The following is a 12,394-nucleotide window of genomic DNA, read 5'->3' as shown; positions in this document are numbered from 1 at the left end:
CCTCCTGAGGTCCCTCCCCCCAGCCAGCTGGCCTCCCTCACTGGCCCCAATTTGGGAGAGGGGAGGCTGGCCAGCCAACCTCCCACATCCCTCCCCCCTACCAGCAAGCCAACCTTCCAGGGCCTCTCCCCACTCTAGGCGGCCCTCTCCCATCAGCTCTGATCACCAGCCATGCCGATGGACCCCACCCATGCACAAATTCGTGCACTAGGACTCTAGTTGTTGATATTACCCTTTAAATCATTTATTATGCTTTTTACAATAAAAAAATGATAATCATGGAGAAAATATACAATGATCCCCCGTACCCAAACCTAGTCTCAAAAGTATTAATTTAGACCATGTCTTATTTCATCTATACCCACTCACTGTGGCCCAAGATATTTTAAAGCAAATCACAGATATTGCATAATTTCATTTGTAAATATTTCTATGTATCTCTAAATGACAAGGCTCCTTTTGCAAGCATAACTATAGTGCTGTTATCACAGTTTAAAACAGTAATAATAATTCATTGATATCATTAATATTCTGTTCAGATTGCCCTGATTTTCTCATTATTTTATAGTTTATTTGAACAAAGCATGATCTAAGATTCTTACTCTGCAATTGGTCTTAAATCTCTCTTGCTCTTTTTCTTTGTTTCCTTCGTTCTCTTTCTCTCTTTTCTTAGCTGTTTTTATAATAGAAATAGAGGTCTTGTGCATGAAATTCTTGCAATTGGTGGAGGAGGGGGAGTCCCTCAGCCTGGCCTGTGCCCTCTAGCAGTCTGGGAACCCTTGGGGGATATCCAACTGCCAGTGGGGAGAGGGCCTAAGTGGGCAGTTGGACATCCTTAGTGCTGCCATGGAGATGGGAGAGGCCCCCACCACTGCCACTGTGCTCGCCAGCTGTGAACCCGGCTTCTGGATGAGTGACACTCCCCTGTGGGGGCGCACTGGCCACCAGGGGGCAGCTCCTGTGTTAAGCATCTACCCTCTGGTGGTCAGTGCCTGTCATAGCGACCGGTCATTCTGCCGTTCTGTTGATTTACATATTAGCCTTTTATTATATATGATGATACAATACAGAAAAACTTGAAACAGGAGTTAATGAATGATTATAAAGCAAACACCACTCAGGTTCAGGAGTAGAATGTTGCCAGTTACTTTCCAAATGTCCTATGTCAGTCCCAGCTCTTCTGCAACCTGCTGAAGTAGCCACTACCTATGTATTTTTATAGTAAAATCACTTCCTTGTTTTCTTTTCTAATTGTATCAACTATAGTACATCCTTAGACACTGTAGTCACATCAATTTTTAAATTTGTCTTATATGTTTCTTTTAATCAATATGTTCCCACAACATACATTTGTTTTTTTCTCACAGAATTTCTGTTGAATAACCCAAGGCATTTTGCTTATAGTTTTCCACAGTCCAGATTTTGCTGACTACAAACTTGTGGTGCAGACCAATATATTCTTCTGTGCTCTATATTTCTAGCAAAATGGCAGCAGTATCTAGATTCTATTTGGCAGAATTATAATTGATACTGTTCTTTCATCAGAAGGAATGTGCCTGGCTGCTACCCTTTTTGTGACGGTAGCTGTCATTGATGCTTAATGCTTAGATTTATTGTCATTGTGGTTTCAAACTGATGATATAACTTTATAAAAACATACTTCTCTGCACCATTTCATAACTAAATGTACATTTCTTATAGGAAAGGCAGAATAAATACTTTATTTTTCTTGCTTATTATTTAGTTTTCAAGATAACAAATTGACATCCTATCATCATCCAAAGGTAATCAACTAAGCATTTTGGAATAGCATTAAGAACTTATTGGATTTAAACTTAATTCATGGCATTTCACATATTGTAATTAATATTCTTGTTAAAATTAAAGTTGTTGCATTTTGGCTAATGGAAAACTTTTAAAATATGCTCCTAAGTAATTTAATTATTAATGACTTAATCATTTACAGACAAATTTTAAATTTTTCAACTATGATTATGGCTTTGTCTTTTTAGTCCTTTACTTCTATCAACTTGTGCTTCATTCATTTTGAAACACTATTACTAGGCACACATACTTTTATTATTTTTATGCTTTCTTGATGAATTGCCCCTTTTATTATTCTGAAAATTCCCCTTTATCTTCAATAGTACTCATTGTTTTAAAGTCTACTTTATATGATTTTGGTATATACATTTTACCCTTCTTATTTTTATTCATCATTTAACTTTGGTTTAAATTATTTTCTCTCTTCCACTTTCTGTTTATCTTAAGGCATCATCTAGTGTATTCATTTGCTGTGATGTTCCTCTTAATGTAGCTTCATTTCTAAAATGACTTTCTTCTAAGTTGTTACTGAGCTTTATAATTTCTGGACATTTATAATTCAAATTTATTTGTTATTCTTCTCATCTTGTACCATTTCTTAATTTTTGGCTCATTTTTCAAATAGTGAATTACAATATATCCTTCTGGCATGATTTTTCCCCCCTACAGAATGTTATTCTGCTTCTTCTTATTATTTTTCTTATAATTTTGAATGGGAGCTTTACCTGGCTGCTCATTTTCATGGGAAGCTAGTTTGTTTGTTTTACAATCTGGCAGGATTTTCTACCTTCAGAGAGATTCCTCTTCAAAAGTATGGTCTTGAGATTTCCTGACTGTTCTGCTGTTCCCATTCTTCTCTTCCCTTCCTCTCTACAGGGTGGGCAAAAGTAGGTTTACATTTGTTTATATAAAAAATAATACCATAATTAATAAGTAAGAATACAAGAATAAACTCTGTGTTTCCCATACTCACAACTGTAAACTTACTTTTGCCCCTGCATTATTCTGATGTTGTCTACTTATGAATCCACTTCCAGCCATTTCTCCTCACTTTGGTAGTTATTTTGCAGAGTTCCAAGGCACAAAAAACAATTCCAAACCCTTCAGAAATTCCTATTATAGACACCTTGGACGCACCCTTCCCAAATTCAGCTGCCGTTCTTACGTTGGCTTACCATGTTTTCCAGTGAGTATCTATTGGTTTTTGACCACTCAAGTCTGCCTCATACCACACTATTTCCACCTATTACTTTTCTCTATAGACACTGATTTTACATAGGTTGTGTTTTTGGATTGACTCACTTGTTTTATTGAAAGTGATTCTTATAGATAACTTAATATTGAATTTTGTTTTAAATATTGTTCAGGAGTTTTGCTTTGGCTTATGTGGATATTTGAAGAGGTTAAAAATGTAGGCATCTAGCCCAGCTGGCATGGCTTAGTGATTGAACACCAACCTATGAACCAGGAGTTCATGGTTCAATTCCCAGTCAGGCATACACCCATGTTGCAGGCTCGACCCCTAATAAAGATGTGCAGGAGGTAGCAGATCAATGATTTTCTTTCATCATTAGTGTTTCTATCTCTTCTCTCCCTCTCCCATCTTCTATGAAATCAATAAAAATGTATTTTAAAAACAACAACAATGTCGCTGATATCACACATGCCACATTCTAACACTGTCATATTTTTATTAAACACTTCCCAAATCCCTGAGATGTAGAAGAGACCACAGGTGGATTGTGTCTATAAATGAGGGCAAACATGAAATACATAGAAGTAACAAAATACTGACTAGTTAAGAAATTAAAATTCACAAGATGAATTAGCAGCTCCCTACTTCACTGAGCAGAGTGGAAGAGGGAAACATTTCTCAAATTGTATTTCAGATGATGTTAATAGGACCAAGGTAGGTGTAGTAGTCCACTGAACATAATTTAAGAAATGCTGGGTTGAGGCCTCGTGTCCTCCAGCACATCCTTTGAAATGTTATAAGGTGAGGAAGCATTAAAAATTGTATAAAGTCACTAAAGAATATATAAAACATCTGATTAGAAAATTTTCAGTTTTACATTATCTCAACAAATAATTGTTGTCATTTAGAGAGGGTAAAGTGCCCTCAATGGCAGTTTGCTTACCATATACCAAGTGATGTCTGGTTTGACACTGGAAGGAAAATATCCATCTATATTTGGACAAGTGATCTTCTGAATACTATATTCTATATATAGTTTATGCACTGGGACTTTCATTGGAGATTTGAAGCAGCTATCTTTTTGAACAACTTCCAGAGGAAATGCAACTTTGCTGCAATATGTGGTATTCCTGAAAAGAAAAATATGCAATAAATGGGCAGACTCATTTGCATTTGTTTTAATGCAGTAAATTCATTAAAGTAAGCTAAGTGAAGTAATGTTATGTATTGAGACTTTATATGTGCAAGTTCATGTAAGAATTAAATATGTGTGGAGGTATTTCCTATGTAAATTGACATCATAGAATAAAAACAGAGTTAATTACTATTGATATATTAAAATAGTTATACTTTTAGATATGTTCCTAAACATGTTACGTGTGTTTGAATGTACATATATGTATGTATGTATGTATATGTATATTTAATTTTACCCATAAAACATTATTAATAACATTCTGTACTAGTAAGGCAAAGGTGAGTATACCATATTAATTCATGGCTGATAATCAAATAAACAACTTTTAGAAAATAAATGTTTCTAAAATTATTCTTTATAAAGCCTTAGTTTTTGCCCTAGCAATGTTATTTCTGAAAAAATTTTCACATGGTGGAATTATGGGAAATGATTATAGAGAGATCACGTGATCAAAAATGTCCATCCAGTGCTATATCAGCAAAGAAAACATTCGTATAAATAGAAAAATCTACTTTTTTGAAAAGTGCAATGAAATTATGATAAGACCATTCAAAGCTCTTTGACATATCTATAAACAAAAAATCAAACATAAAGAAAAAAAGTAACAAACACACAAAGCTTAGGACTCTTCTTATCCCATCTCCTCATATTTCACAAAGAGGTATTATATGTGACCCTTGATGCACCCCAAATTAGGTCTCTAATTCTGGTGCATGTCCAACATTTTCTTGTGTTCATTTGGTGTTAAGTTCCTCTTAATTTACAATAGTTAAAGCAAGGGTATAGCCATGAATATTTTCTTATAGTCTCTAGTACAGTGTCTAAACTTTCAATAGATGCTGAATAAATATTTGTGAAAATGAATGAGATAAAGTCCTAGCCATTTTGGCTCAGTGGATAGAGCATCAGTCTGTGGACTGAAAGGTCCCAGGTTACATTCAGGTCAAGAGCCCACGTTGTGGGCTCTATCCCCAGCAGGGGGAGTGCAGGAGAAAGCTGATCAATGATTCTTTCTCATCATTGATGTTTATCTCTCTCTCTCTCTCTCTTCCTCTCTTAAATCAATAAAAAATATATTTTAAAAAATGAATGAGTTAGATATAAAACTTGTGTGTATAAAAAAAGAAAAACAATAATGAAGCATTAATAATAAAAATTGATTTTTTAAGGTGATGACTAAATGAGCCCACACATTTAATAATTTATATTTAAGGTTTCAAACACATATCAGATCCTCAATAGCTCATAAATTAAGTCTAAATATAATTGAAGGTGTGGAGGCATTCATTCCCCTCACCAAGATGGAAGGAGATATTGTTTAAGATAACTTATAGGTAATAAGGTGGAAAGGGAGAGTGGCAGGCATGATCTCTAACAACAAATAACAAAATATCTACAAGATAAAAGTGTTTTATGGGTGGAAGCTATAAAAGGTAAAGTTCAGCTTAATTAGATACATTTTCTGATTTTTTTAAAAAGGTGATGAACAATGATTGGGCAGATTTTTCTAGCTCCAAAATCAGATCTTGATGCCATCTTAATAAGGTATTTAAGAAAGAATAGGAGATGGAAGATGGTGGCCAATAGGATGGCAGGCTGCAAGATACTGTGTGAGTGAGAGAGTGAAAGGAGAGTGTGTAGATGTGCAGGGAGTATCTGTATTTGTGAGTGAGGGATAACTATGATATATTCCACAGAACTATTGGGGACTGACAGACCAGACTCCCCTGGCTGGATAGCTTCTATTGCTGCTGAAATCTCTCTGGGAATGGCCAACTCTGCCACAGAGACATCTTAAAAGGGAGAACAGCTATGATTGGAAGTTCAGCCTTACCTTCAACTGGGGAGACTTTGGATACCTCCCAGGATTCTACAACCACAATGAAAAGAGGCTATCTGCCTCAGCTGAGAACCCACAAAATCTGACACTTCAGCATCCCCAGCCATGGTGCCTAAATTTTTTTGCAAGGGGAGATAAAGCAGTGCTGAATACAGACAGCCCCTGCACCTTCACATAGAGCAGATAGAAAGAACAGCTGACTGGAATAATATCCATATGGAATTGGCAAATTAAACACAGCTGGTAAATCCATGGATGGAAAGATCAGAGATCACCAAGAGTTAACACAGAAGATAGAGAGCTACATAACCAGACACCCTAAGAGGAGCAAACATGGGGAGACAAAGAAACAGCCCCCATAGGAAGGAAAAGCAGAAATAACCAGAAATAGAAGTAAATGAAATGGAGGCAAGTAATATGTGAGAGAAAGAATTCAAAGCAATAGTAATAAGGCACTGAAAATGTTGGAAGATAAATTCAACAATATATGTAAGAACCAAGAGGAAATGAAGGAGAACCAAGAAGAAATGAAAAATGACACCACTGCTATAAAGAACATAATATAAAGCATCAAAAGTAGACTAGAGTAGACTAGGAGAACTGCATCAGTGAGCTATAAGACAAGGTAGGAAAAAATAGCCAAGCACAACAGCAATTGGGGGGAAAAATTTTTCAAAAACAGGGCAAAGGCCTAAGGGAACTTTGGGACAAAAGAAAATGAAACAACATCCGCATAATAGGGGTCCCAGAAGGAGAGGAAACTGGGTAAGAAATAGAAAACCTCTGAAGAAATAGTGACATAAAACTTCCCTGATATTAGGAAGAAGAAAAAATTCATACAAGTCCAAGAAGCTCAGAGAATTCCCAACAAGATGAATCCAAAAAGATCAATAAGACACATAATTAAATTGACAAACACCAGCAACAAAGTAAGAAATTTAAAGGCTGCCAGAGAGAGACAGAAAGTTACCTACAAGGGATCTTCCATTAGACTATAAACTGATTTCTCAACAGAAACACAAAAGGCAAGAAGAGAATGGAATTAAATAGACAAAGTTATGTAAAGCAAGGGTCTGAATCCAAGAATACTGTACCCAGAAAGGCTATCAATCAAAGTGGAGGGTGAAATTAGGAGTTTCACAGACAAAAGAAAAGAAGTAAGGGAGCTTATTACTACCAAACTAGCAATAAACTTCTAGAAAAAGAAGAAATATAAAGGGAAGAAGGAACACAGACATAAAGAATAAAAATGGTGACAAGCAATTACCTACCAATAACAACTTTAAATGTAAATGGATTAAATGCCCCAATCAAAAGACATAGGGTAGCTGAGTGGATAAGAAAACATGACCCATATACTACCTTGTTTCCCTGAAAATAAAACATCCTTCGAAAATAAGACCTACTTACAGGTTTCCTTCTGAGTGAAATATAAGGCATCCCCCCAAAAATAAGGCCCACTCTAGGATCTGTCTCAGAATGAAAATTAATTTACTGTAAACTGGTTGCTAGGGCGCCTCAACTGGAGTCTAGCAACCAGTGACGTTACGCGGAGTCCTGACATCACTGCTGTATGGAGGCAGAGCAGAGGTCCGAGTGAGCTGTGAGTGCAGAGCAGGAGAGGAGGAGACTTTCACAGATGCATGTAGAAGAACAGGAGGATTAGAGTGGAAGGGACGCGGCAAAGGTGGTGAGTGCTGGTCTGTCTCTGGTGACACTACCTGATGCTCACGGCCGCCCTCATGATGACTGAAGGTTCTGTCAGTGGCAGACCCTGTTCCAGCCCAGATCCAGGCCCCAGCAAGCCCAGTGACAGTCCCCAGGCAGGCCCTAGGGGGTAAATGTCTGAAAAAGGGATGGGGGGGATGTCTGGTGAAGGTGTTCATTGGCACAAGGGTGGGGGGAGGGGGATCACTTAAAATGACACAGGAGGATCAGAGGGGGCAATCAAAATGACACAGGAGGATCAAAAGGGGTTACTAAAATGATAATCCCCCCTCTGATTCTCCTGTGTCATTTTGATTCCCCCCTCTGATCCCCCTGTGTCATTTTAAGTGATCCCCCTCCCCCCATCTTGACACCCCAATTCTTTTTTTTTTACCCCTAGAAATGAGCACAAAAAGAAAAAGCTACTCCGTGGAACACAAGAAAGGAATCGTGGAAGACTCTTGGGGCCAAAATCTTACTGCTTTCTGCAAAGAGAAGATGTTGAGTATCTGATTGGTTCAAAAATGGTGAGCAGAGTATGGTAACCTCATTGAACAAGTGGACAAGGGAGATGCTAAAAAGCGCAAGTGTGGATCAGGTCGGCAACCATTATTTTCCGAGCTGGAAGACCTGATCTGAGAATGGGTTGTTGACAGGAAAGTAGAGGCTTTGGTTGTGAATAGGGCTCAGATCCAAGAATTTGACCTTGTAATGGCACCACAGTTTGACATAGCCCCCAAAGACTTCAAAGCATCACAACACTGGCTGGATAATTTTCTTCAGTGAAGTGAACTGTCTTTAAGAAGATCTACAACATTGTTTAGGTTGGAAGATACTCTAGTTATTAAGTGAGCACTTGCATTCAAGTCCTTTATTGATGATGCTGACTTCTCTAAATACGATCTTTCCAACATGATTGCTATGGATGAAACTGCAGTGTTTATGGGCCAATCATCTCAAACAACAATTGAACAATGGGGTGCCTCCTTAGTGTACATTCCCTCCACTGCTTACGAAAGTGCACGTGTTTCCTGTATTTTGGCAATTCATCTGGATGGCACTAAAATCCCACCTTTAATCATTTCTAAGGGCAAGAAGGAAAAGATTGAACGTGTTTTGGGCATTTTTATTCTTGAAACTGAAAAAGCCTGATCCACACAAGCAGTTATAAGGAAGTGGTTCAATTTAATGCTGCTGCTTGCTTGTTATGCGAGGGAGCCAAAAGGTCTGCTAGTCTGGGATGCAGCCAGCACTCACTGTGTTAAAGACATGAAGACATTTCTTCACCAAAGAAAAATAGGTCAGATAATGATTCCTGCAGGAATTACAGCCTATCTCCAGACTCTTGATATTGCAATAAACAAGCCATTCAAAGACAATTTGCACATGGAAATTAATGACTACATTGAAAATAAAATGGAGAGAAATCAGTGTGGAAACTTTGTGAAACCTAAACTGCAAGAAGTTGTGACTTGGGTGAAGAATTCATGGGAGAAAATCACTGACAGTTGCATTGCAAATGCACTGCAAGCAGGTTACCTTGACAAGAAGTACTCATTTAAAGACAGTGCTATTGCTAAACATGAGAGATTTGGTCCACTGATTCTGAAAGAAATGGAGTCACAAGAAATTCACCAGGAAATTCAAGAATTGGATTGTTATGATGATGTTCCAGAAGATGATGACATGATAAATTCTTGATACTATAGGATTCAGTTTGTCTGGTTTGTGTTGACAACTACCGTACTAAAGTACCATATACAGGTAATAAATTTCCTTTATTTTCATTTAACAATAAATATGTGCCATAGTCTTCATGGAAAAATAAGACATCCCGTGAAAATAAGACCTAGCACATCTTTGGGAACAAAAATTAATATAAGACACTGTCTTATTTTCAGGGAAACAGGGTAGTATCTGCTGTCTACAGGAGACCCACCTCAGAACAAGGACTCACACAGACTGATAGTAAATGGATGGAAAGAGGTTTTATAGGCAAATGAAAAAAAAAAAGCTGGGGTGGCAATACTTATATCTGACAAATAAGATCTCAAAGTGAAGGCCATAACAAAAGATAAGGAAGACCACTTCATAATACTGAAGATAACAATTCAACAAGAAGATATAACTCTTGTAAACATATGTCCACAAAATATAGGAGCACTCAAAATACAGGGGGGAAAAAAAACTTCTGGAGGATATCAGGAGAGAGAATGACAGCAATACAGTTACAGTAGGAGACTTTAATGACCCTCTAACACCACTGGAAAATCATCTAAACAAAAATAATCAGCAAAAAAACATCAATTTTTTTTTTTTTTAATATATATGTTATTGATTTTTTACAGAGAGGAGGAAAGAGGGATAGAGAGCTAGAAACGTCAATGACAGAGAAACATCGACCAGCTGCCTCTTGCACACCCCCTAGCAGGGATGTGCCCACAACCAATGTACATGCCCTTGACCGGAATCAAACCTGGGACCTTTCAGTCCGCAGACCGACGCTCTTCCACTGTGCCAAACCAGTTTCGGCAGAAACATCAATCTTAAATGACTCACTAGATTAGATGGAATTAATTGATATCTTCAGAACATTTCAACACAAAGTCACAGAATATACATTCTTCTTAAGTGTACATGGGTCCTTTTCAAAGATAGACCACAAATAGGGACACAGGCACAGTCTCTTCAAATTCAAGAAGATAGAAAACATATCAAGCATCTTCTCAGATCACAATGGCATAAAATTAGAAATCAATTACAATAAAAACAATGAAAAATATTAAACACCTGGAGGCTAAATAGCATGCTATTAAACAATAATTGGGTTATCAAAGAGATCAAAGAAGAAGAAATAAAAGGCATTATGGCAACAAATGACAAAGAAAACAATACAATCCAAAATTTATAGGACACAGTGAAAGAAGTCTTAGGAGGGAAGTTCATAGTTCTACCTCTAAAAACAAGAAAAAAATTGTAATAAATTATCTAACCCTACAGCTCACCGAGTTAGAAAGAGAGCAACAAGAAAAGCCCAGTGTAAGCAGAAAGAAGGAAATAATAAAGATCAGAGTGGAAATAAATGACAAGAGACAAAAAAAAAAAAAAAAAAAAAAAAAAAAAAAAAAAAAAAAATCAAGGAAATCAAGAGCCGGTTCTTTGAAAGAATAAACAAGATTGATGAATCTCTAGCGAGGCTCACCAAGAAGCAAAAAGAGGGCACAACTAAACAAAATCAGAAACTATAGAGGTGAAGTAACAACTGATCCCACAGAAATACAAAGGATTATGAAAAAATACTATGAACAACTCTATTCAACAAAAGAGACAACCTAGATGAAATGGATATATTATAAAAATACAAACTCCCAAAAATCAATCAGGAAAGAAAGAAAAAAAAATGAATTGGCTAATAACTACTAAAGAAATTGAAGCAGTGATAAAGACATCTTCCAGCAAACAAAAGCCCTGCTCTGGACTGCTTTACAGGGGAGTTCTACCAAGCATTAAAAGAAAAACTAAAACCTATCCTCCTCAGATTATTCCAAAAAATTCAAGAGGAAGGTACACTTCCAAGCTTTCTATGAATCCAGCATTACTCAAATTCCAAAACCTGATAAAGACACCACAAGAAAGATAACTGAAGGCCAATATCCTTGATAAACATAGATTCTAAATTCCTCAACAATATTCTAGGAAATCAGATCCAGCACTATATTAAAAAGATCATATTGATTAAGTTGTATCTGTCCAGGGATGCAAGGATGGTACAATATTTGCAAATCAATAAATGTGATACATCACATAAACAAATTCAGAGACAAAAATCACATAGTCATATCAATCAATGCAGAAAAAGCATTTGACAAAATCCAACACCTTTTCTTGATAAAAACTCTTGCAAAGTGGGAATAGAGGTATCACACCTTAACATAATAGAAGCCTTATTTTACAAACCTACAACAAATACCATGACAATAAATAAATAAAAATTAAAGTTTTACACATGTGTAATCTAGGTTTGTCTTCTCATTCAGTACACTTTCACTAATACCTTTTCTAACCTTTTCTACAAAGTACTAGGATATAATGTACACTTGACTATTTGCAGTTTCTTGAAACCCAGGCACCAGTTTAGAGTCTACTCCAATAAAATTGAACAGTCACATGAAAGCCTCAAAAAGGCCTTCAGAGGTTTCTAGGGACTCTCAAAGCCCTACTGGTCAAAATGTGTTTCTGTGATAGAAATGAGGTCCTCCTTCACTTAATCATTACACAGTTTAAATTTATCACACACAGCCCTAATTCTCTATCAGAGAACAGTCAACACCTATGAGTGGAAGGGGGCATCCAGAAGAAGGTCTGGGATTACTTATTGTTATGTTATTCTAAATTGTTGCATTGTTATAGGCCCTGAAAGCTGTCCTTGCAAAATTCATATGAGGAAGACCTAACTCACAGTACCTCATAATAGGACTGTATTTGGAGATAACTCTTGAAAGGATAATTAAGGTCAAATGAGGTCATATAGGTAGACCCTAATCCAACATGACTTATGTTTTTAGAAGAGATTAGGACACAGAAGACATGGGGGGTGAAGGGGGTGGGGAAGATGTGAAGACATGGAGCG

At 36.8% G+C, this 12,394-nt stretch overlaps 1 protein-coding gene across 4 annotated transcripts in view; it reads right to left on the bottom strand.

Moving 5' to 3' along the window:
- Positions 1-12,394, bottom strand: part of IL1RAP (interleukin 1 receptor accessory protein) — a 155,517-nt gene that overhangs the window by 37,369 nt on the left and 105,754 nt on the right. For all 4 annotated transcript variants that reach the window (XM_084872577.1, XM_084872579.1, XM_084872580.1 and 1 more), the window contains exon 4: positions 3,963-4,149. In XM_084872577.1, coding sequence (XP_084728703.1) covers positions 3,963-4,149 — 187 coding nt within the window. The remainder of the gene's footprint in view (positions 1-3,962; positions 4,150-12,394) is intronic.

The sequence above is a fragment of the Pipistrellus hanaki genome, assembly GCF_964339955.1.
Source record: "Pipistrellus hanaki genome assembly, chromosome: 2".
Lineage (NCBI taxonomy): Eukaryota > Metazoa > Chordata > Mammalia > Chiroptera > Vespertilionidae > Pipistrellus > Pipistrellus hanaki.
The sequence above is the reverse complement of the archived record's forward strand: the minus strand, read 5'-3'. Positions and strand labels throughout refer to the sequence as shown.